The following is a 26,604-nucleotide window of genomic DNA, read 5'->3' as shown; positions in this document are numbered from 1 at the left end:
TGCGCAGCAATGGGAACATTCACAAGGTGAACAACCAAAGATAATCACCGTCACTGCTTCCCTTCCACAGGCCCAACTTTGTGAAGCAGTATCTTTCACTGGCAAATAAAACACCCTTGTCCTCAGGTGCCTGCTTCATTTCGATCACGATTTCAAGCCCCTCACTATTCTAGTCTCATTTCCAAACACTTTGCTCACAGCCTCAAACGAAGCTCTGCGGGTATCTGCTTGTTCCACCCGAACAGGCAGTGGGTTGCAGATTCCCACCAGTCCCAATGTGAGTGAAATATTTTTCCCCCTCCGCTGATTTGAATCTTAAAGAAGAAGCCGGGGAGCAAGTTCCCTTTCTTTTCGACGACATTTCTCATTTTGTGCTCGGCAGGGTTCACACCTGCGTGGGGAAACCGCAATGGATTTCAAGTCCATCGCATGAACCACTCGGCCCACGAATACAGAACCACACTGACAGCTTCACTTCCCAGGTCTGTCTGCCTGTGGAGCTGAGAAAGAGTGAATCATCGCAGAGTTTGTTTGAATCCAATCACTTCACAGTGATTCGAAAGGGTTAAATATCTGCACATGGCGGGTGTCGGTGTTTCATCCCGAAAGGTGAAATGAACTTTCCGTTAAAAACAAAAGGAGAAATTGCAGGAGGAACTCAGCAGGTCAGGCAACATCTGTGGAAAGAGAATCAGAGACAACATTTCAAAATTCTGTTTTCTCCGACAGGTACTGTCAAATCTGCCGAGTTTGTCTTTTTGTCTCGGCTTCTCAGCATCCACAGTCCCTTACGTTAGACATTAATTCAATTCAGAAACCCCTTTGTGGAGAGGATTTCCGTTTGGGGAACATTTTCCTGACCCCATTAAAAGCGTTCAGCTTCGAAGCCAAGCGAACACACCGCCCCTGGGTGGGCTCGAACCACCAACCTTTCGGTTAACAGCCGAACGTGCTGACCAATTGCGTCACAGAGACAGGCGTTGGCGTGGGTTGCACCATCGCTTAGGTGAGGCTATTAGTGAATTCATAATTCAGCCTCCCCGCCGAGAATTACAATTGTTGTCTTCCGCGCAGTCTTGCGAGACATTCCGGCTTTCTTAACTTGACTTGTGCAAAAATGCCCGATTAAACTTCTCAAAAAGAACCTTCGTTAAAAGAGGCTGAGCTCCCTGGAGTACGAATGGGACAGGAAGTGAAATGATTGGAGATAGCATTGAACAGGTTGACGTGTTTACTTCCCTAATTTTCTTATCCCTGTGCCAATTGGCACGTGGCTTGGGCAGTCATGTTATTACACACACTGAAGCAGAGGGATTTGAACCTGAGCCTCAGGGCTCTATGGGAGACTACAGCTGCACCACAAAAAAGAACTCTAGTAAATAGGTCCTCTTCTGTTGAATGAGAGGAAACAGCTTCCTCCTCAACATGAGACACGACCACTGTACCCTCCGTGCCCATTACAATAAATTAAGCCTTCTCCTGTTGAATGAATGAGTGGGAACCCCTCTCCGAGCTCCAAGAAGCGGGAGGCCCGGCTGGAGGCTGGATTTGCTCAAGGCTTGTATCTATTAACTTATTTAATTGGTACCTACTGTATGGGGCTATGGTTTACATGAAAACCGGAGGGTCATGTCAGTGTTTGTTTATATTTAGCAGTTGTAGTTGGTAAAATACACTCCCTGGAGGAGCACCTTCTATGCTGCTGCATTTCTTGCCTTCTGCCCTTCCCCCATTTGTTATCTCTCATCTCGATTTTACATTTTCAGTCAAATTTAATTTTACATTAATCAGCCTTGTATTCACTGTGTATTATTAATTAATCTGTTGGATTGTTGTAATGGTGTAATTTCATTTATGTTGTCTGAGTTTGACATTGAATGTGCAGGTGTGAATGCCAGTAAGTTGTGAAAATAAATCAAGAACTTGTGCTTTTTAAACAAAAAGACGAGTTCAATGGTATTACTGGCATTGTCTCCTTTGAGGATGATGATTATAGTCTGACCAACAAACCATTTCGTGCAGTCACCCAGTTTAATTAAAGGCTTTTGGAAAATAATTCTGGCAGGCAAAGATTTATACAACCCAAAATACGGTTGGTAATCATGTGTATTCTTATCTTTTAAGCCGTAACAGATGGCATTGCGTGGCGGTTTGAGACTGAAACTTCCCTCATCAATCTACATTCTTTCCAGTGAAGTGAAAATGGCAGAGTCTCGGGCCACAATCAGGTTTCAGGAACATCCCGGGGAGGTCGCCAGGCCCGAGCGGCAAGACCTGGCTCCTGCCCCCGGGGAGAGGAGACAGTGAGACAGGGTAGGATTGGGAACCGCGGGAGGAGGGAGAGTGGGGAGTTTATAAACTCCTAAGGAGAGGCCTGAGGCCTCGGAATAAAACCCACAAGTCCAGTGTTTACTTCTTTGGGAAGGGACCTCGGGTTGCCGGTGCAACCTGCCGCCATCTTTGTCAGGGTAAGGCGCTGTCTTGGGGCGGGGAGCGCGGGCAGCCATCTTGGTGAGGGCCCCATAACCGTCATTTCCGGAGGAGAATTCCAACCTTGTGGCAAGCTTGGACAGCAGGAAGTCATTCAGCAAATTTACTGGTTTTCTTTTCTCAAGCAACCTTGACATTTCATTATCATGTCCCTGATTCAGCTTCATTTCCAGCACCTTTGGAGGCAGCTAGATCAAGCTAATTGTTACCTAAATGAAGTTTTCCTCCATACACACACAAGGCTACTTGGCTGCATGAGGGTATTCAGGTTTCTGTGTCCTGGATAATATGTGGTCAGCAGGCATCTGGCAATCTACAGGAATTGCCACCTGTGTTATGTTTATTTAACTGTACTGACATTAATCACATATTTTGTGAATTTCTTTTGCAGGAAGACACGCGGAAAGAAATCTGAAAGCAAATGACAACAACTTCTGACAGAGACACTTGATTCATTGGGACTTGAATATCAGCAACTGTTCAAATCGAGAAGAAACGTTTGCTTTTGTTTGCTTCAGAGCGATTTTGGATACTGGTGTGGCAGGAAGAATACTGAGACACACAACTGAGGGAGATTCAGTGCGCTGACTGTGAAAACTGCTTCAACCTAATTACTCAGCTTGGGGGATAAAAATCGAACCATTCACGGTGGGGAGAGACTGTGAACACATTTTGTCTGTAATTTAAAATCCAGAGCGAAACATGGAAAGCTCTCCCTATGGGGAAATTGTGGAAATGTGAGTATTGTGAGAAAGGGTTCCCTTCCTCTTCTGTGCTAGAAACTCACAGACGCATTCACTCCAGGGAGTGGCCATTCACCTGCTCCATGTGCGGGCAGGGATTCAGTTGGATGGACAAGCTGTGTGCACCAGCGGGTCCACACAGGAGAGAAGCCATTCACATACCCCATGTGCGAGAGGGGGTTCGTGCAGTCATCTACACTCCTGATCCACCAGCAGGTCCTCACGGGGGAGAGGCCATTCACATGCCCCGTGTGCAGGAAGGGCTTGTGGGCAATGTACAGCAATATGAGCGGGGCCACACAGGGAAGATGCCATTCACCTGCTCTGAGTGTGAGAAGGAATTCATTGATTCTTCTGGCCTGCTGACCCACCAGCTGGTCCACGCTGGAGACAGCCCACTCCCCCGCTCTCAGCGCGGGAAGGCTTCTTCAGCTCCTCCCACCTGTGGAGACATCCAGTGAATTCATGTGCCATTGCAGGGGGATTGAAAGGACAACGGCCGAGTACCATTAGCAACTGGACTATAAACCCAGTTCTGGGAACTCACAGGTTTGAATCCTGTTGTGGCAGATGACGGAATTGGAATTTGGTCAGAAATCTGGAGTTCAGAATCTAATGATGAAACCGTTTTCAGGGCAACAAAGAAAACCCCCATCTGATTCACTCATGTCCTTTTGAGGGAGGGCAACTGCCGTTGTGGGAAAGGATTCACTCAGTCATCCCAGCTGCATCCTTTACCTGATCTGACCTACACGTGACTCCAGACCCCAGCAATGTGGTGGACTCTTGACTACGCTCCCTCATTCCTGGAAAATAGGTGGGGAGAAATTTACTTGGATACAGACCGTAGGTTGAAATTGCTGAGTGAGGCAATACTTCCGCTGGGTTAAGGCTGTAACAAGGATCCAATTACAAAGGGACACGTCTGTGCTGACCAATAGTAAAGAAAGTTGGGATGGGGAGTGTGTGCACTTTGACCTTGAGCTGTTTTAAAATGAAATAAATTGGTTTTCATATGCCTTTATGCTGGGGAGATCTGAAGCAGTACTGAAGTTGGGTCACAATTAAGGTGGCCTGAACTTACCATCAGACTCAGACACTGATATCTATGAGATCCAACACGTTTTTGTTTTAAAGCTGGTAATTTCTTTCAGCCTCTAACACTAAGTTTCCAATGTTATGTATCAGAAGGAGCAGTGAAATAGTAGCTAGTATTGTTAGAAACTGTTAAGTCTGTCATCTCTGCACGTACTGCGTTGTTTCATCTGCATTGTAAAGTTTACTGCCTGCAGCGGGAACGTGTGGGCTGTGTTCACTAGAAACTAAAAATCACACAACACCAGGTTATAGTCCAATAGGTTTATTTGGAAGGACTAGCTTTCGGAACACTGCTCCTTCGTCAGGTAGCTGTGGAGCAGGATCATAAGGCACAGAATGTATAGCAAAAGATTAGTGTCATGCAATTGAAATGATATATTGAACCAACTTAGATTGCTGTTAAGTATTTCTTCTTTTAGAATGGGTTGAAGGTTTCTGTTCATTAATATGTAAATCCCAGAACTAGTTTTAAGTCACATTCTCCAGATAACTTCAGGTTTTATAAAAAGAGGTGACATCTCAGCTCAGTCAATGTATTAAAGGTGTGAGGTTTGAGTCTGTCTGTATCCCAATCTTGAGTTAGACTGGTTGTATTTTCAAAGTAGGGATTTATAAAATATGAAATGGCTTGACTGCCTGCAGATTGCGCACCTTTTGAGGAAAACTGAATGTATCTGCAAATATAATTCTGAAAATCCAAATTCACCCTGTAGACTTTGTGTGTGTGTGCATAAGAGAGTGCTTGTTTGCATGCTTGGTAAAGTGTGATGGTTTGGAGATGCCGGTGTTGGACTGGGGTGTACAAGGTTAAAAATCACACAACATCAGGTTATAGTCCAATAGGTTTAATCGGAAGCACTAGCTTTTGGAGCGCCGCTCCTTCATCAGGTGATTGTGGAGGACACAATTATAAGGCACAGAATTTATAGCAAAAATTTACAGTGTGATGTAACTGAAATTATACATAGAAAAATACTTTGATTGTTTGTTGAGTCTTTCATCTGTTCAAAAACCATGATAGTTTCACTTCTTTCATATGTAAATAGAGTCATAGAGATGTACAGCATGGAAACAGACCCTTCGGTCCAACCTGTCCATGCCGACCAGATATCCCAACCCAATCTAGTCCCACCTGCCAGCACCCTGCCCATATCCTTCCAATTCATATACCCATCCAAATGCCCCTTAAATGTTCTCAGGTTAACTGTAACAATTGGTGTTAGCTAACATCAATTGTTACAGTTAACCTGAAAATGTAACTTATGTAAATCACAAAACCTTTTTTAGTTTCACTTTTTTCATAGGTAAACTATCATGGTGTTCGAACAGATGAAAAACTCAACAAACAATCAAGGTATTTTTAATGTATAATTTCAGCTACATCACACTGTAAACTTTTGCTATAAATTCTGTGTCTTATAATTGTGTCCTCCACAACCACCTGTTGAAGGAACAGTGCTCCGAACGCTAATGCTTCCAGTTAAACCTGTTGGACTATAACCTGGTGTTGTGTGATTTTTAACTTGGTAAAGTGTAAGTGTGATGGAGTGTAAGCCTGTGAAAGGGTGTATTTGTGTGTATACCTGAGAGAGAAAGTGTGGATAAAAGCGAGGGGTGCATTTTGGTAAAGCAAACAAGGGCAAGGCTTGTACAGTAAATGGTAGAACAGAGAGACCCGGTGGGGGGAAAGTTTCAGGTACATAGTTCTTTGAAAGTTGCATCACCGGTGGACAGGGTGGTTAAGGTGGTGGTTAGCACACTTGCTTTCATTTTTCATATAATTGAGTTTTGGAGTTGGGACGTCATGTTGAGGTTGTACAGGATGTTGATGAGGCCACTTGTAGTGTACTAAGTACATGGAACATAGAAAAATACAGCGCATACAGGCCCTTTGGCCCTCGATGTTGTGCCGATCCAAGCCCACCTAATCTTCAATAGCCCACTATCCTCCATATGCCTACCCAATGCCCGTTTAAATGCCCCTAAAGAGGAAGAGTCCACCACTGCTACTGGCAGGGCATTCCATGAACTCACGACTCCCTGAGTAAAGAATCTACCCCTAACATCTGTCCTATACCTACCGCCCCTTAATTTAAAGCTACGCCCCCTCGTAATAGCTGACTCCATACGTGGAAAAAGGTTCTCATGGTCAACCCTATCTAAACCCCTAATCATCTTGTACACCTCTATCAAGTCACCCTTAAACCTTCTTTTCTTCAATGAAAACAATCCCAAGTGCCTCAGCCTTTCCTCAAACGATCTTCCTATCATACCAGGCAACATCCTGGTAAACCTCTTCTGCACCCGTTCCAGTGCCTCCACATCCTTCCGATAGTATGGCGACCAAAACTGCACACAATACTCCAGATGCGGCCGCACCAGAGTCTTATACAACTGCAACATGACCTCAGGACTCCGGAACTCAATTCCTCTACCAATAAAAGCCAGTACGCCATATGCCTTCTTCACCACACTATTTACCTGGGTGGCAACTTTCAGAGATCTGTGTATATTGACACCAAGATCCCTCTGCTGATCCACACTACCAAGTATCTGACCATTAGCCCAGTACCCCATCTTTTTGTTACTCATACCAAAGTGAATCACCTCACACTTACCCACATTGAACTCCATTTGCCAGCTTTCTGCCCAGCTCTGCAGCTTATCGATATCCCGCTGTAACCTGACACATACTTCCTCACTGTCAACAACTCCCCGACTTTCGTATCATCCGCAAACTTGCTCACCCAACCTTCTAGCCCCTCCTCCAGGTCATTTCATTGGTTTGGTCGCCCTGTTATAGGAAGAATACTATTGGAGAGGGTTTGGAAAAGCTTTCCCTGAATGTTGCCAGGACTGGAGGGTTCAAGTTATAAGGAGAGGCTTGGACTTTTTTCACTGGAACGTAGGAGGTTGAGGGGTGACCTTGCAGAGATTTATAAAATCATGAAGGTTGTAAGTAAAGTGATTAGCAAATGTCTGTTCCTTCAGTGAAGGAGAATTAAAAACTAGGGGACATTTTTTAAGGTGAGAGGAGAGAGATTTTAAAAGGAACCTGAGGGATAACGTTTTTACACAGACGTTTGTTTGTGAGTGAATGAACTTCCAGAAGTGATAGACACCGGTATAGTTACAACATTTAAAAGACATTTGGATGGTGTACTGAAGGTGTAGGTGTGTAATGTACCTTTTGAGAGAGAGGAAGCGAGCAAGGACTGACTGAAAGCACAAAGCGTGCTGAACAATTTAAAAATGTAACATTTGGTTGAAACAAATAGCTGGAGTTGTGTTGCCATTGAACAAAAACAAATTCCAATTTGGCCAATCAGTTTAAAGTATGCCCCGATACCAAAATCCTATCGAATTTGAATTTTACCGTTTGGAATGACACCAAACCAATGAAATGATCTGATGTTTTAGGGTATAAAACCAGACGTTTTGAACAGTTAGAGGGGAAACAGCAAAGACAACCAAGCAAGCACCAACACAAGGCCAGCCGGATATCTCTCGTGAAGAGACAGGTTCTTCCATTTCTATCATTGGGTGACCCAAATGAGACATTTTTACTGATAGCTGCATAATGATCTTCCTGCTGGATTTTTTACTGGGGGCACAGTTTCTAGTGAGAGAAATCCTGTATCCTGGGAAGGTGGGTAAATAAGAAAAAGTGCCGTTGATAGCATTTTAACTGTGGAACTACCAGCTCTTGTGGGAGCAGTGCATTCTTCAAAAACATTTTGGAGGTATTCTGTATAACTGTGAGACTGAAAACAGTTTTCCCACTGAGCGTTAAACAGATACTGAGAATGTAACACGTTATAGAGTGTGCTCCTGGGAAATGGAGGAGGATTGAACTTGCCAACATGAACCAAACTTTGCAGAGAAAGGAAATTTCCTGGGATGGAAGAGCTTGATAGCAGTCAATAATTGTCAGATTATTTGATGAAGATAACAGCTCATATGGGGTGATTACTGGGGATCCCAGAAGATTTGTACAGAACTTGACAAATCTTTAATTAGGTTTGAAACATTGTTTTGTGTTTTGATTGATAAGGTTTATCTAAAGGAAGAAACTGCTAACTTTAAAAAAATCAAGGTTAAGGAGGGACAGATTGATTATATGATTGTTTGAGGACAGATAAAAAGACATTTATTGACATTGACAATAGACAATAGGTGCAGGAGTAGGCCATTCTGCCCTTCGAGCCTGCACCGCATTCAATATGATCATGGATGATCATTCCTAATCAGTATCCTCTTCCTGCATTATCTCCATAACCCTTGATTTCACTATCTTTGAGAGCTCTATCCAACTCTCTTAAACGAATCCAGAGACTGGGCCTCCACTGCGCTCTGGGGCAGAGCATTCCACACAGCCACCACTCTCTGGGTGAATAAGTTTCTTCTCATCTCTGTCCTAAATGGAGATTGGAGTAGAGCTCAGAGTGATACAATTCTAAAGTTTCACTCTGTGCATGAATGGAAAACTGCATAAAGATTGGCTCCTGGTCTTATACTTCACCAATTAAAATTGCTCGTTTGACAACTCTTGTAATCATAGAATCCCCACACTGTGGGAGCAGGCCATTCGGCCCATCGAGTCCACACTGACCCTCCGAAGAGCATCCCACCCAGACCCACCCCAAAACCCATCTCTGAACACTGTGGGGCAATTTAGCAAGGCCAATCCACCCTAACCTGCCCATCTTTGTGACCATGGGTGGAAACTGGAGCACTGAAAGGAGGGCAGAGGAATGTGCAAATCCCACACAGACAGTTGCCAAACAATGGGATCGAACCCGGATCCCTTGCAGTGTGAGGCAGCAGTGTTAACCACTGAGCCAGCGAAATGGCTAATCTTTAAAACATTGAGAATAGCTAAAATAACGTATTTAGAAACATCAATAAAGTCTGAAAGCATATTCAATTGCTTAAAAAAAAGGCTGCAGACATCATTCTGAAACTTGCAGTTAAGCCACAGTTGAGGGCAGGTTGTGAGGGAGGAATGACCTATTCCTAGTCTTGTGAAATTGGTACAGAATATGTAGAAATAGAGTCATAGAATTGCAGAGCACAGGTACAAAGCTTTTGGTCCACGTCGACCACATATCCTAAATTAATCTAGTGACCTGTTTGCCAGTATTTGGCTCATATCTCTCTCAACCCTTCCTATTCATATCGAGGTCTTTCCAGAACCCATCCAGAAGCCTTTTAAATGTTGTAAATGTACTAGCCTTGACACATGGCCTCTGGCAGCTCATTCCATACATGCTCTGCATGAAACTTTATCCTTTTTAAACCTTTCCCCTCTCACCCTAATCCGATGCCCCTCTAGTTTCGGACTTCCTCTACCCTGGGGAAAAGACATATAAAATTGAGCAGCCAGACAAAATTCAAAAACAATAAAATGTTGAGTCCCAGGAAAACAAAGTTGTGGCACCAGTCTTTTTTTACTCTCCTATTAGCATTTGGAATGAAAATCTGTCGGCGATACCAACATCTCCACAGGACATACTACGCATGCTTCTCGGTGTCAGCAAAATACTGCGCATGTATGCCGGTGTCAGCAAAATACTGCGCATGCTCCTATCTGACAGCGGAAACAGCGCGCAACATTCTTTTGATGGACCAATAGAAAGCGCTAGAAGATCGGAAGGAGTGTGGTCTTCCTGCCATTGAGAGCGCCCCTATTCTCAGAATGCGGAAGTTGGACCATGAGCTTGTGAAGCTGTAGTTGCTGTTCCTCTCTGTCTGAATGAAGACTGAGCTTCACCTCAGACTGCAACTTTCCTCTGTCCAACATCTGTGAGTACAACACACTCTTTTCTCACCCCCCTTTTCCATTTTATTTTTTCATTCTGGAGTTCAGTTCTTGACTTGCAGCAAAGTTGGTTAATTGTGTCTTAATTGTCAAACACATGGCAAATGCAGTAACACAGTGTGAAGTTATAGTTTTTCCTGTGAAATAAAAACCGAAAGGAGATGCATTGTTAAATGCATTGTTTATATTGGGATGTGGAACAAGTGAGAACTGCAGATGCTAGAGATCAGAGTCGAAAAATGTGGCGCTGGAAAAGTACAACAGATCAGGCAGCATCCGTGGTGCAGGACAGTCAATGTTTTGGGCAAAAACCATTCATCAGGAATGATGTGTGGATGTACAAAGGTGCCTCAGCTACGTTCTACTCAGGCTTTCTATCCCAGTCAATGCCAGTTGTCAGATAGGTGCAGCAGGCAATGAGCAAGGCAAGTGGTGTATTAGCAAGAGGAATTGAGTTCAGAAGTGGGAATGTCTTCCTGCAGTTAGGGGGTCATTGAATATATTCAAAGCTGAGTTTATCTGACTTTTAAATGTTAAAAGTAGTTATGGGGGAAGGCAAGGAAATTTTTTAAAAAATATTTTATTAGAAACTTTTTCAAATCTTTTACAAAACATCTATAGACAAAAAAGAACAATACCAAAATACAGAAAGATAGAGGCAGTACAACAATGTCATATCAAGATACTATTAATAATTAACTAACGACTATTCTACCAGAACAACCGTACCTACTCAGCTTAAACTAAACTACAATCAATTTTTTAAAAAATTGAATTAAACTGAATTCAAATTAAATTACATCACATTATTTTATTCTATTTCACTCACTACACCTCCACTGAGGCTCCCAGCCCTGGGAGCTCCAGTTATTGTACCTCTAATCTTTTCCCCCAGCCTCCCTTCCCAGGGCCCCACTGGTGCCCAAACTGATTCCTATTGCATACCACGGCCCTAATCAATATTGCTGATAAGTCTGCATCCATATAATTTAGAAAGGGTTGCCATGTCTTGTAAAACCGCTCTGTTCTGTGGTGCACCATATTCATGTGGTAGTCTTGGGGGAGGTGCTCCATCACTAGCCGACGCCACCCCATAAGACCTGGGTTTTTTTCCCCAATGTCTATTTCATTAAAATGTTCTTCCTTGCATAGTGGGTAAGAATGTTACACAGTCTCTTCCCATGTTTCCCAGGAGAGGGCAAATTTGCCAACCCCAGAAGAAGAAATGCCAGATCCACTTTAACTTCAATCCCGAGGATGTCCTTCGACTCCCTTACTATAGCACTCCAGTAAGTCTGGATCTTAAAAAATGACCAATAGCAGTGTGAGAGAGAGAGCCTCTACTAATTTTACATTTGGGACACCCTGGTGGTACTCCTCTCTTGAACTTAGCTAGCCTCTGTGGCACCATATGAGCCTTGTGTAAAATCTTCAATTTCATTGCCTTTGCTGTGTTACGTATTGAAATTTTCCTTACATTTTCCCATATTTCCTTCCATACTTCCAATGAAGTATCCTCTCTGAGCTCCTGATTCCATGTCCTACAGATTCCCTCCATGTCCCCTAAGGCACGTCCCTTTTGTAAATAATACAAAGTACTGACTGAAAGAACACCAGCACACTGGAGTACTCTTTCTCCACGTCTGACCTGGAAAGCTGAGCTGGGACCATTGTCTTTTTCTGTATATAATCCCTTATCTGAAAGTACCGGAATAGGTACAATCCATATTTCTGACTTAGCTGGCTAAATGACATCAAGACCTCCCCCTTGAATAAGTCTCCCAGACAGGAGATTCCCTTATTCTCCCATGACAGAAAGCTGGAGTCCATTGCCCCAGGTTTAAATCCTTGGGCTTCCATCAATGGGGTAAACAGTGAGGTCTTAAGCCAACTGCCCTCATCTTGCTTCATTATCCTCCAGGCTTTCACTGTATTTAAAATGATTGGACTCTTACACTGCTCGGTCATGGATTTCATCTTATCCATAAATAATGAGAGGACATCGCAACGGCGAGGCTTCAACATCAAGCCAAATTGACCTCGAATCACCCCCATGCCCAGCCACCCAGATATGGTAACAAAGTGCATATTTAATGTCTCTTCAAGTCTGGAAGGTTCACCCCACTCCCTCACCCTGCGAGAGCTGCAATTTGGTAAATTTAATTAGGGGGCGCCTGCGACACCAAATAAAAGAACCTAGCCAACCACTGAGCCTCAGTAATACTCATCTGGGTAGCAACAGCGGGAGCATTCTCAAGGGGTACAACAGGCGAGGAAGAACATTCATTTTATTCAGAGCTATTCGGCCTAACCATGATAACGGTAATCCGTCCCACTGCTGCAAATCCTGCTTTATCCTCTCCAGTAATTGTACATGGTTAGCCTTATACAGGTGGTGGAAAGTAGGGGTAATAAAAATTCCCAAATACAAAAACCCTTTTGACAACCATCTAAACAGGAACTGCATTCCATCCTTCAGATCAGGCACCTTCACTAACCCCCCCACCGGCACGGCTTCCGATTTTGTAAAGTTGATCCTGCAGCCCGAAAAACAGCCAAATAAATTTCTTGTTTGAATCAATCGAGAAACTGACTCCTCCAGATTGGCCAAGAACAAAAGGATGTTATCAGCATATTGGGTGATCTTATGCTCGCCCATTCCCACCTCTGGCCCCACTATTTCAGGATCTCTCCTGATTGCCTCAGCTAATGGCTCAATTGCCAAGATAAATAGCAGTGGTGAAAGAGGACACCCCTGTCTACTACCTCTCCCACTATTAAAGTTATCTGACTTACTGCCATTTGTGATGACTGCTGCCTTAGGATCATTATACAACACTACCACCCATCTAGCAAAGTATCCCCCCAGACCAAAATGCTTGTGGACCCCAAACAAGTACAGCCATTCTATCCGGTCAAATGCCTTTTCTGCGTCTCGGGAGACCACCGAACCCAGGATCAATCTTTGCGGCATACCTGCACCATGTTCAGTACCCTCCTGATATTGTTGGAGGAGCTACGACCCTTAAAACCCATCTGATCATCTTTCATAATATAGGGCAACACCTTTTCCAACCTCAGAGCCAGCATCTTGGGTAGAATTTTTCAATCTACATTCAAAAGTGAAATGGGTCTGTATGAAGCACGTTCTTCAGGCTCTTTCCCCTTCTTTAAAATGAAGGCGATATTAGCCTCCCTAAGAGAGGGTGGAAGACAAACCTGTGTATCTGAATAGCTATACATCCCCAGAGGTGGCATTTATGAATTCCTTATAGAATTCACTTGGGAATCCATCTGACCCCGGTGCGTTGCCACTCTGGAGATGCTTTATTGTTTCCTGCACCTCTTGTATCGTCATAGGGGCATTCAACAGGGAAACCTGTTCCGCCTTTATACTGGGGAGGGGCAGGTTCTCCAAATTCAAACAATCTTTGTTTGGCGAAGGAGACCCTTTTTTGCCACCTGTGTGTGCAATGAGTCGAGAGCAGCCCGGAGAGCTGCAGCTTGACCAGTGAAGGCCTAATATAATATACTTCCTCAGCATCTATTGTTGCTCCTCCCTCTGCTTCCTTCTAGTTGTTTAATACGAAATAACTAGGCCTCATAAATATGCCTTAGTGGCCTCCCACAGTATTGCCGGATTACTGGCCTTACTAGAGTTGATATCCCAGAAGACCCTGAACTTTCTTCTGATGTACTCAACGAATTTGCTATCCCTTAACAGGAATGGGTCCGTGCACCAGTGCCATGCATCCATTCCACCACCCTTGATTTGACCATCTAAATACACTGGCATGTCGTCTGAGACAGCTATATTCCCAATTTTACAAGCCAGTGTTCTATCCAAAATATCTGATGACATAAAAAAACATGTCAACTCGCGTGTGGCACTTGTATGGGTTGGAATAGAAAGTAAAGTCTCTTCTATTCAAGTGGAGGTGCCTCCACACATCCACTAACCCCAACTCCTCACACTGGGGCAGCACGGTGGCTCAGTGGTTAGCTCTGCTGCCTCACAGCACCAGGGACCAAGGTCCGATTCCAGCATTAGACGACTGTGTGTGGAGTTTGCACATTCTCCCCGTGTCTGCGTGGTTTTCCTCTGGGTGCTCTGGTTTCCTCACACAGTCCAATGATGTACAGGTAAGGTGAATTGGCCATGCTAAATTGCCCATGGTGTTAGGTGCATTAGCCAGAGGGAAATGGGTCTGGGTGGATTACTCTTCAGAGGGTCAGTGTGGACTTGTTGAGCCGAAGGGCCCATTTCCACACTGTAGGGAAACTAATCATGTCCACCAACTGCTTAGATTGTGCAGTCATACATGCCAGGCCCCTTGTTACCCTGTCTACCTCAGGATCTATGAGGCGATTAAAATCCTCTCCTATGATTGTGCTGTGCACCCCAAGACTCATTAATTTAGCAACTGCATCAATTAGAAGTGTAAGAGGGTGCATGTGGTGGGGGGATACACATTCAGGACGCCATACTCTTCTCCATGTAGTTGAGCTTTAAGAATGATGAACTGTCCAAGTTCATCCTTAATTTGCTCAATTACCTGGAAAGGGAGGTTCCTTCTTATCAGTATAGCCACTCCTCCACTCTTAGAGCTAAAGGATAAGAATACCCTATCATAACTCCCCCACCACCCCACCCCACCTTGCCCATAGCTAACATCCTGGATCCTTCCAGCTGAGGCCGTGCCCTAGCCCCAGGCAATTCACAGATGAAAAAAAACGTTATTTACATTCTGAGAGTTAAAAATGGATGCCCATTCCCCCCACTCCCGCCCTCCCCACCCCCCCCACCCCCCCCCCCCCCCCCCCACACACAAACACACACACACCCCTTCTCCATACATCTTAACCAGAGGTATAGCCACCCCCAAACCAAAACCAAAAGGACAGCAGTTAAAACAAAAGTCCCCACATAATGCACAACTGAACGATATACTAAATAATTCCGGTTTTACATCAAGGCAGTACAGAGAAGCCGATAACCACAAAAAAATGGAGAGAGGAAAAGAAAAGAAGGGGCAGAAAGAACTGTACCATTGTCCATATCGATGGCCCTATCCCGACCTGAGTCCTTGAATTCAGAGAATTCACAAAGTCCTTCACCTTTTCTGCTGAATCAAAATGAGATACCGACCTCCCATGAGCGAAATGCAACATGGCCAGGGACCTCAAGGAATATTGAATGTTCAGATCCCTTAATTTTCTCTTAACTTCATCAAAAGCCCTTTCTCTTCTTAATTCTTCCTCCTGAGAAGTCCTGAAAAGATATTATTCTTGAGCCTTTGTGTATTAAAGCCTGTGGATCTCTTCCCAGTTTTCTTGCTGTTTCAATCACTAACTGTTTTTCTTTATAATGCAGGAGTCGCACAAGGACCGTGCGGGGGCGTGGGTCCGGTCCTGACCTGCACATTGCAATTCGGTGGGCCCGCTCCAAACTCAACAGGCCCGACTCCAACTCCAGCCCCAAGAACGTCAGGAACCACTTCTCCAGGATTCCAACGAGGTCTTCGCCTTCCTCACGTTCCGGAAGACCCACGAGCTGTAAGCTTTTTCTCTTACTTTTGTTTTCCAGGTCGTCCACTTGCTCCTGAAGGACCCGAACCTGGTCTTCCAGCGTTTGGATCCTTCCTCCTGAGACCTCCACCACGGTCTCCGATGCCACGGTCCTCTCTTCCGCTGCCTATTCTCTTCGGGCCAACATTTGAATTTCCTGCTCCATGCTTTTCCAGCGTGGCAGATAGTGGTTCCACCGCTGCTTCAATCTTTTCTCAGAGTTTGGCAAACTCTGAGAGTAACTGCTGCTGCCCCATTAAATCCAATGGGACTGCCCTGGGATTTTGAGCAATGGCTCCAGGCACCCCCGATGCAGTAGGGGAGTGCCCTGCCTGCTGCACCCCTGTCGGCCCCTTTCCTTCATTTGCTTTCATTCTGGTCCTAAAGCTGTCAAACCACAATTATAGCAGCTCCAGATGTTCACTAAGTTTAGTATTTTCTTCTCCTAAGGATGGTTAATGAGGGGGGGGGGGGGTAAAGGTCCACATTGCCAGAGGATATGGCACAGAGCCCAACACAGCAGACCACCGCCATCTTGGATCTCCAAGAAAATGGTTTTCAGACCAGTAGAGAACAGCTACAGGATCATACAGCACAGAAACAGACTCTTCAGTCCAACTAGTCCATGCTATGTTCTCAAATTAAACTGGTCCATTTGCCAGTGACTGGCCCATATCCCTCTGAACCTTTCCTATTCATGTACTTATCCAAATGTCTTCTAAACATTGTTACTGCACCTGCATCCACACTTCCTCTGGACATTGATTCCACACACAAACCACTTTCTTAAAAAAAAGGTTCTCCTCATATCTTTTTAAAATCTTTCTCCTCTCCCCTTCAAAATTTGCTCCCTCATCTTGAAACCCCCACCCTAAGAAAAGGACATCTGCTGGTCACCTCATCTATACCCCTCATGATCTTATAATCCTCTCTATAAAGTCACCTCTCAACCTCCTACACTCCAGTGAAAAACATCACAACCTATCCACCCAGATGTAAGTATATTCATATCCAGTTATGATCTGTTCAGTGCTGGCGCAAGCTCGAAAAACCAAATGGTCTACCCCTGCTCATACTGTGTGAGACCATAAGACACGAGAACAGAAATTAAGCCATTCAACCCATCAAGTCTGCTCCGCCATTCAATCATGGCTGATAAATTTCTCAACCTCATTCTCCTGCTTTCTCCCCATTACCTTCGATTCCCTTGATACTCAAGAAGCTATCTATCTCAGTCTTAAATATACTCGGTGACCTGGCCTCCTGTGGCAATGAATTTTATAGATTCAGCACTCTCTAGCTGAAGACATTTCTTCTTATCTCCATTCAGAAAAGTCTTCCCCTTACTCGAAGGCTGTGCCCTCTCTTACCAATGGAGACATCTTGTCAATGTCCACTCTGTCCTAGCTGTTCAGCATTCTGTCTGTTTCATTTAGATCCCCCCCCCGAGTGTGGGCCTGTTAATCAGCATGAACCACACCCTTCGAGGAATTAGGTTCAGCAAAGTGAGAATGGGGGAGAGTCTGAGGGATGGAGATTTTCAGCTTTCTGGGAATGAGAGAGGAAAGAAAGTTTGATATAAATTAGAATTGATTACATAGGCTGATTGGCCAAGGAGTGGCAGATTGAGTTTAATTTAGATGAGTATGAGATTTTACATTTTGGTAAGGCAAATCAGGGCAGGACTTGTACACCTAATGCTAAGGTCCTGGGGAGTGTAGCAGAACAAAAAGATCTTGGAGAGCAGGTTCATAGTTCCTTGAAAGTGGAGTCGCAAGTCGATCAGATAATGAAGGAGCTGTTTGGTCTACTTTCCTCCATTGGTCAGTACATTGAGTTAGACCATGTTTTGGAATACCACACTCAGTTCTGATCTCCCTGCTGTAGGAAAGATGTTGTGATACTTGAAAGAGTTCAGAAAGGATTTAGAAGGCTGTGCCAGAGTTGGAAGGTTTGAGCTCCAGGGAAAGGCTGAACAGACTGGGTCTGTTTTCACTAGAGTGGAGGCTGAGGGGTGACCTTATAGAAGTTCATAAGGGGCATGGATAGGATGCATAGCCAAGATCTTTTCCCCAGGATATGGGAGTCCAAAAGTATCGGGCATAGTTTTGAGATGAGAGGGGTAACCTGAGGGGAAACTTCCTCACAAAGATGGTGATGTCTCTGTGGAATGAGCCGCCAAAGGAAGCGGTGGAGGATGGTACAATCTGGATGGGTACATGAATAGGAAGGGTTTTGAGGGATATGGACCAAATGCTGGCAAATGGGACTGGATTAATTTAGGATATCTGGTCGGCACCAATGAGTTGGGCTGAAGGGTCTGTTTCCGTGCTGTATGACTCTAATCGTCCTCAGTGAAAGTAGAAGTGTGGTTGTGAAGACTAGACTTTCAGAGCAGTTTTCAAAGATGTTTTGCCCTTCCTGGGAGCAGAAGTTACAACGAATTCTTCCAGTTGTGAGACAGTAACTGAGTGAGGGAGCACATCTGGAATTCTAGTGGAAAGTGGGAATTCATTGCACTGTGGGGATGAAGTGCTTTCAGGTTTACTGGCAGTAAGTACAGTGTGCTGAGTAGAGAACCTAGTGAAGGGTTAGGTGGGTTTTTGTTTTAAACTGCTCATTTCATTCAGCCTTCAACATTGTATTTCCAACGCTGTCCATCAGAAGGAGTGGTGAATCAGGAGCTGATATCGTTAGAAGCCTTACGATTTTCAATACAGCAGGTATTGCATTGTTTCTTCAGCTTTGTAAAGGTTACTAGCAGCAGCAGGTGTGGGCTGTATTCACTAGAAACGATTAAGCAGTTACAGAACACACATACGAGAGGGCAGGGTGGGACTTGTCTTTCGATTTGCAGAAAGTGGGAGGTTCTGGGAGATGTCATCCGGAACGCACACAACCTTGGTAAATCATTGAAGCCCGATAGTGTGGAATCAGGCCATTCAGCCCATAAAGGCAACGCTGACCCCTCTGAAGAGCATGCCACACAGACCACCCCCACCCCACCTATCCTGTCCTGTCGTTTCTGCTGGTGAATTAGACTAGGACTAGGGGACATGGCCTCAAGATTAGGGAGAGTAGATTTAGGACAGAGATGAGGAAGAACTGTTTTTCCTGGAATGTGGTGAATCTATGGAATTGTCTGCCCAAGGAAGCAGTAGCAGCAGCTTTATTAAGTATATTCAGGATACAGTTGGCTGGGTTATTGCATTGTAGGGAATTAAAGGGTAGTTGGGACAATGCAGATAGGAGGAGCTGAGATGATGATCTTAATGAATGGCAGAGCAGGCTGGATGGGCCAAATGGCCTACTCCTGCTTCTATTACTGTGAAACTATAACTGTGCATTTCCCATGGCTAACCCACCTAACTTGCACATCCCTGGACACAATGGGCAATTTAGCATGACCAATCCAAATCAAGGCCGGTGAGCAGTGTGGTGATGTGGAAAATGAACGTTGGAGAACGATAAAAAGGGACAAGGAGGGTAAACGTAACAGCAATCAAAGCTCGATTCAAAAGATCACAAAAAATAAAAGTAAAAGCTGAATGTGTGCTGCATTGTAACAAAAGTGAGTGAATTGGCTGCACACATTGAAGAGAATAATTATGATCTGAGACTCCTTACAAAGAGGTTTAATGGGAAGCTCGGTAAAGGTAGATGGTTGGCATTACTCATCAAAGCACTGATCACAGGGTAGCCTGGTGTCAGCTCGGATTTCAGGTCCTGATTTCTCTGTCGATCTCCCTGTTCCCACAGAGTAAGGTGTCGTATGTCCTCAGCTCTGCTGGGTTTTTGCTGAAACTTTGACCCCCTTTTCCACCTTCCAGAACAATAAAACATTCCGCCACTCAAGGCCCAACCCACATTGCCCCAGCCTGTCAACCATCCAGACAGAGAGACTCATCGTAGCAGGGAATAAACAAGAAAAATGAAACAAACTTAGAAATAAATAGGTGAGCTTGTTTAATGTTTGTTCATTAGGAAGTAAGCCAGAAATAAGGGTCTCCCAGGATTCTTATGGTACCCAACTTGAGGAATTCTCTCTCCCTTCCATCTAACTATTAGTACCCAACTCTGATTTATAACAACATTTACAGAAATAAAGCATTTGTTATCAAATAGACATAGAGATAAACAGCATAGACATAGACATTTGCTTTCTCTCATGCATGCACACATGCATATAAGTGTATAGGGTGAATTTGTATTTGTACAATTATATTTATAGATACATAGAACATTACAGCGCAGTGCAGACCCTTCGGCCCTCAATGTTGCACCGACCTGTGGAACCAATCTGAAGCTCACCTAACCGACACTCTTCCATTCTCGTTCATATGTCTATCCAATGACAATTTAAATGCCCTTAAAGTTGGCGAGTCTACTCCTATTGCAGGCAGTACGTTCCACACCTCTACTACTGAGGAAAGAAACTACCTCTGACCATCTGTCCTATATCTATCACCCCTCAATTTAAAGTTATATCCCCTCGTGCTAGCCATTGCCATCCAAGGAAAAAGGCATTCACTGTCCAACCTATCTAACTCTGATTATCTTATGTCTCAGTTAAGTCATCTTTCAACCTCCTTCTCCCTAACGAAAACAGCCGCAAGCCCCTCAGCCTTTCCTCCTAAGACCTTCCCTCCATACCAGGTAACATCCTAGTAAATCTCTTCTGAATCTTTCCCAAAGCTTCCACATCCTTTCTATAATGCGGTGACCAGAACTGTGCGCAATACTCCAAATCTGGCCGCACCAGAGTTTTGTACAGCTGCAACATGATCTCATGGTTCTGAAACTCAATCCCTCTACCAACAAAAGCTAACACACCGTATGCCTTCTTAACAGCCCTATCAACCTGGGTAACTTTCAAGGATCTACGTACTTGGACACCGAGATCTCTCTGCTCATCTACACTACCAAGAATCTTGCCATTAGCCCAGTACTCTGCATTCCTGTTGCTCTTTCCAAAGTGAATCACCTCACACTTTTCCGCATTAAACTCCATTTTCCACCTCTCAGCCCAGCCCTGCAGCTAATCTATGTCCCTCTGTAACTGACAACATCCTTAGTCAGTAGCCACAACTCTACCGACTTTAGTGTCATCCGCGAATTTACGAACCCACCTTCTATGCCCTCATCCAGGTCATTTATAAAATGAAGAGCAGTGGACCCAAAACAGATCCTTGTGGTAACTCACTAGTAACTGAACTCCAGGATGAATATTTCCCATCAACCACCACCCTCTGTCTTCTTTCAGCTAGCCAATTTCTGATCCAAAAATTTGATTTTGTTCAAAAAATGCGCAGTCTGATGGCAGTCAATGCAGGCAGTGCATGCATGTAATATTTTGTAAATTTCACTTTGGAAACAGAACCTGTCAGATTCAAAATTGGGATACAGACTGACTGTGACCTCATACCTTTAATGCATTGTCTGAGCTGAGATGTCACCTTTTGTTACAAACCTTAAGTTATCTCGAGAAGGTGATTTGTAAGAAGTTCTGAGATTTACATATTAATGATACCTACAACCCATTCTAAAATATTAAAGACTGATGGTTTGCCACGTCTGTATGTTTAGTTTCTCACTGGTGTTGGTGTCAATGCCTTGACCCCGTGTCTGGTTGTTTCTAAAGACGTTGTATTGCAGGTTTATCCTGAATTTATACAGTTTTCCTTTGCTTCCCAAAAACAGATCTGCTCACACTGAGCAGTATCCCAATGTCGTGAAAGTTGTTAACTTTCAGGTAGAGTTATTCAACAGAGATGTTTTTACTTTTTTGGCCCTGAAAGAACCTGAATTAGCATCCTTCAGGAGAATTAGAGTGGAGTGAGAATGGATGGGGGGAGAGAGATTGGGATGGTGCTTTCAATTTTGTGGAATAACAAAAGAAAAGATTGTTCTGCAGAAAAAGAATTGCTTGTTCTGAATTTCGACCCTGGACTGATGTTAAAGTGGAGATTTGAGATGGCCCAGGGAATCCCTTGTGGACTCAGACCTGTAAAGCCTCTCTCTTGGTTCGTCCCGGAAATCGTACTGTTTGGAAGTCTGGAATAAAAACCTGTTATGGACAGTTTAGTATAATTTTAGTTATCCCCTTTATTCACTAATAGCATCACTGTGACAACATAACATTGATACCTATCAGCTAAACTAACTAGGTTCTAATAATCTAGGAGAGTAGGTTACCAGCTGTTCAAATGCCCAGCAGGCTACTCCAAAGTATTGATACAAAGTGGCTTCCTTTGTACAAAAGTTTGAAAAAGAAATTGCATGTTCTTAATTAGACAGATAACAGTGAAAGACAATAATTCATAAGGAAGAAAAGCTAATTGACAGATCTGTGAAGCTTGACTAATCACTCCTACAGGCCCTCAGCCATTCGTCAGGTGGGAAAAACAGCTGAGTTAGGCGCCTGCTAGTGAGATAAACTCCTCTCATAAAGAGGTACCAGTCTCAGCTAATTGGAGAGTTCACAAGATAACCTTGCACAGCTCACATGTCAGATACAGTTGTTTTATAAAACGGCTTCTTCGTAAGGAGGGCAAACGTTCAATCATAAAATGGCTTCCCGACACATTGTGCAAGAATCTCTTCAATATTCGATCTAGAATAATTTCTAAGCTAGGAGCAGACTCCTGCTTTTTAAGCACTAAATCATTCTGTACCTGAGGCTGAGATGTTACTGTAAGGTTGCATTTAAACTGATTCATTCGTCTTCGAATGAAACATGCCTTCTTTTCAAGTTTGTGATTGAAATTCAAATAAGACATAAGATCTGATTAGTTAGAATTGACAGTGGGGCAGTCTGTAAAAACAGCAAGTAAGTTAAAGCTTTATCAGTATTTCCTTTTACAGAGGTTGCATTTCATAGCCAGAATTGGCTACTCAAAAGCATCAAAAAGACTCAAAATGCAATTAAATTCAATCCATAGCAGCTAAGCACCAAGAGTTAATTTTCTACTGGATTCAACAGCCTCAGCACTAAAATGGTGTCTCTCTCTAGTGTCCTTTTGAACTCTCAAGTCAGGGTTTTGTAACAGCAAAGATTTATTTTCTGTGACTGCCCTGCTTGCAAGGGGTATAAGAATCCATTATAATTGACAGCAACTGACCGTTAATTACAAAGTTTTTGATAGTACCAAGTTTCGTTTCAGGGTCAGAATCAAACACTGTCATTAATTTCACAAGGGAATGGCTGTGAATGTTATCACTTGGTGTCCTGTTCATACAGATTCACCAATGCTGAGGCAAACGTTCTTAATTGTCTTACAGCATCCTGTTATCACTTGGTAATCCCAGGTATCCCTATCTTTTGCATTCTTTAAGATCCCCCCTTTTCTGAGCCTTGCTGTCTGTCTATGTTCCAGTGCAATAAATGTGTTCCATAATTCAGCATTACATTTAGTCTAAATGTTTAAAGACAAGTTTTAAGGCTACAGACCTTCTCAGTGACAATGATGACTTTTGTAATCTCTTTTTACAGAGTATTTGATCTGAAAACTGAAGTTTAAAAATCAACAGATGAAGGGCTTATGCCCAAAACGCCGACTCTCCTGCTGCTCAGATGCTGCCTGACCTGCTGTACTTTTCCGCACTTTTCGACTCTGACTCTTCAGCGTCTGCTGTCCTTAATTTCAAGTCAATGTCTGACAGTTGTTCAGTCCATTGGGACTGTAACGAGTTTTGACTAAGATTCTGTGAGAAGGAGCAAAGTTTTTTGGTCCCTGTTTCAGTAAGTTTTCAGCATCAGTGGGACTGAATGAGAGACCCTACTGTTACAGCGCACTGAGTGTGGAACCTAAAACAGTTATCCAGCCTGGAAAGAGGAATTCACGGCGGGGAGGGACTGTACACGTGTTTGTGTGCCGTTGAAGCTTCAGCCATGGAGAAACCTGAGGAATCCCACCCCGTGGAGAAACCTTGGAAGTGTGGCGACTGTGGGAAAGGCTTCCATGTGCCGTCTGTCCTGGAGGCTCATCAGCGCAGTCACACTGGGGTCAGGCCATTCTCCTGCCCTGAGTGCGGGAAGGGGTTCAGCAGTTCCTCCACCCTGCTGAGGCACAGACGGGTCCACATGGGGGAGAGGCCCCTCAGCTGCCCGGAGTGCGGGAAGGCCTTGAGCAATTCCTCTGAAGCACCAGCGGGTCCACACCGGGGAGAGGCCATTCGCCTGCCCAGAGTGCGGGAAGGGGTTCAGCAGTTCCTCCGCCTTGCTGACCCACCGGCGGGTCCACACAGGGGAGAAGCCATTCACTTGCCCAGTGTGCGGGAAGGGGTTCAGCGATTCCTCCGCCCTGCTGACCCACCGGCGGGTCCACACTGGGGAGAGGCCTTTCAGCTGCCCTGAGTGTGGGAAAGCCTTCACCCATGCCTCCAAACTGCTGACCCACCGGTGGGTCCACACCAGGGAGAGGCCCTTCAGTTGCCCCGAGTGTGGGAAGGCCTTCAGCAATTTCTCCCACGTGCTGATCCACCGGCGGGTCCACACCGGGGAGAGGCCATTCGCTTGTCCTGAGTGTGGAAAGGCCTTCAGCAATTCCTCTGACTTACTGAAGCACCAGCGGGTTCACACCGGCGAGCGGCCCTTCAGCTGCCCTGAGTGCGGGAAGGCATTCACCCAGGCCTGCAACTTGCAGAGGCACCAGCGGGGGCACCAGCGCTCCCAACAATCGGATTCTGTCGGTGAGGCTGCTGTGGGTCACCCCCAGGACTGAACCTCCTGCCCAGTCTGACAGTGGGAGAGTTGGTGAGCTTGTTTTGTTTTCTGCTGTATTGCACCCACTCCCACGGTGGCTCAGCGGTGAGTAGCATTGCCTCACAGTGCCAGGGACCCGGCATTGGGGCAACTATCTGTGTGGAGTTTGCACATTCTCCTGTGCCTGCGTGGGTTTTCTCTGGGTGTTCCGGTTTCCTCCCACAGTCCAAAGGTGTGCAGGTAGGGTGGATTGGCGAAGCTAAATTGTCCCAGTGTTCAGGGATGTGTAGGTGTGGTGCATTAGTCAGGAGAAATGTCGAGTAATAGGATAGGGAAATTGATCTGGGTGGGTTACTCTTCAGAGGGTCAGTTTGAACTTGTTGGGCTGAAGGACCTGTGTCCACACTGTAGGGATTCTGTGATTCCATGAACTTTGATCCATTGGGCGCTACTGCACGTTCCCACTGACACAATCTGCACAAACCTAAGCCTGTGAGACCATCAAAGCAGACGCTAGGCCATTCAGCCCATCGAGTCTGCTCTGCCATTCGTGAGAGACAAAAACAAACTGCAGATGCTGGAATCCAAAGTAGGCAAGCAGGAGGCTGGGAGAACGCAGCAAGCCAGGCAGCACCAGCAGTGACGTCAGTGTTTCAGTTATTAACCCAAATCATTGACTTCTCTACCAGAAATGATTTACCAGGATGTTGCTGAGAGGTTGAATAGACTGGGGCTGTTTTCCCTGGAGTGTCAGAGGTTGAGGGGTGACCTTATATGGGTTTATAAAATCATGAGGGGTATGGATAGGGCAAATAACAAGGTCATTTCCCTGGAGGTTGGGCAGTCCAGAACCAGAGGGTTTATGGTGAGAGGGAAAATATTTAAATTGGACCTAAAGGGCAACCTTTTCATACAGAGGGTGACGCATGTATGGAATGAGCTGCCAGAAGAAGTGGTGGAGGGAGGTACAATTACAGCTTTTAAATGGCATCTGGATGGGGACATGAATAGGAATGGTTGAGAGGGATATAGGTCAAGTGCTGGAAACAGACCCTTTGGTCCAACTCATTCATGCTGACCAGATATCCTAAATTAATCTAGTCCCATTTGCCAGCACTTGGCTTGTATCCCTCGAAACTCTTCCTGTTCATACACCCCTCCAGGTGCCTTTGATTAGATTCCCTACAGCGTGGAAACAGGCCCTTCGGCCCAACAAGTTCTCACCGACCCTCCGAAGAGTAACCCACCCGAACACTACAGGCAACTTAGCATGGACCTCAAGGGACAAGCTTTCACACTGAAGGTGGTGCATGTACAGAATGAGCTGCCAGAGGAAGTGGTGGAGGCTGGTACAATTACAACATTTAAAAAGCATCTGGATGGGTATATGAGCTAAATGATGACAAATGGGAGTAGATTAAATTTTGGATGTCTGGACGAGTTGTAGCGAAGGGTCTGTTTCAGTGCTGTACATCTCTACGACTAGGCCTCTCGGGTTCACACACACAGAATCTGTCAGTAACGGTTCGGTTGAAGCAATGTGGTATCTTTTAGAGACTTCGAGTCAAAAGAGATGCACAGCAGTGAAACAGACCCTTCAGTCCAACTCGTCCATGCTGACTGCATATCCCAAATTAATCTCATCCCATTTGCCAGCACTTGTCCATATCCCTCTAAACACTTCCTATTCATGTTCTAATCCAGATGCCTTTTAAATGTTGAAATTGTACCAGCTTCCACCACTTCCTCTGGCAGCTCATTCCATACATACACCACTCTCTCCGTGAAAAGGTCACCCCTCAGGTCCCTTTTAAATCTTTTCCCCCTCATCCTAAACCTCTAGTTTTGGATTCCCCACCCTGGGGAAAAGATTTTGACTATTTACCCTATCTGTGCCCCTCATAATTTTATAAATATCTACCAGGTCACTCCTCAGCCTCCGATGTTCCAGGGAAAATACCTGCAACTTATTCAATCTCTCCCTATAACTCAAACCCTCCAACCTCAGAACCATCCATTTAAATCTTTTCTGAACCTTTTCAAGTTTCACTACATCCTTCCTGGAGACACAATTTGCAGGTGTTCAGTGTTATGGACCAGGCAAGATCCCCTCAAAACATTCTAGGAAGGTAGCCCAGACCCTAACTTTTTTTAGTTGTTTTAGGCAGAGGTATTTCAGG

General features: G+C 44.7%; 1 protein-coding gene across 1 annotated transcript; it reads left to right on the top strand.

Moving 5' to 3' along the window:
- Positions 1-10,058: 10,058 nt before the first annotated feature.
- Positions 10,059-25,451, top strand: LOC148142886 (uncharacterized). Its single transcript, XM_087973882.1, has 4 exons — positions 10,059-10,136; positions 15,527-15,708; positions 23,213-23,797; positions 23,871-25,451. Exons 3-4 carry the CDS (start codon positions 23,612-23,614, stop codon positions 24,441-24,443), a joined length of 759 nt encoding a protein of 252 aa, XP_087830008.1. The 5' UTR covers positions 10,059-10,136; positions 15,527-15,708; positions 23,213-23,611; the 3' UTR covers positions 24,444-25,451.
- The last annotated feature ends 1,153 nt before the right edge of the window (positions 25,452-26,604 follow it).

Source organism: Chiloscyllium plagiosum, unplaced genomic scaffold, assembly GCF_037043375.1.
Source record: "Chiloscyllium plagiosum isolate Xiang-an unplaced genomic scaffold, Cpla_swu_hap1 HiC_scaffold_27, whole genome shotgun sequence".
Lineage (NCBI taxonomy): Eukaryota > Metazoa > Chordata > Chondrichthyes > Orectolobiformes > Hemiscylliidae > Chiloscyllium > Chiloscyllium plagiosum.
Note: the sequence above shows the minus strand (reverse complement) of the source record. Positions and strands in the feature narration are given on the sequence as shown.

Bases quoted from the DNA above. Each gene is read 5' to 3' on its own strand.
- LOC148142886 (XM_087973882.1), top strand. From the start codon at position 23,612: ATGGAGAAACCTGAGGAATCCCACCCCGTGGAGAAACCTTGGAAGTGT. The intron at 23,798-23,870 runs GTCCACATGGGG...CTGAAGCACCAG, and splicing joins CCCTGCTGAGGCACAGACGG to CGGGTCCACACCGGGGAGAG.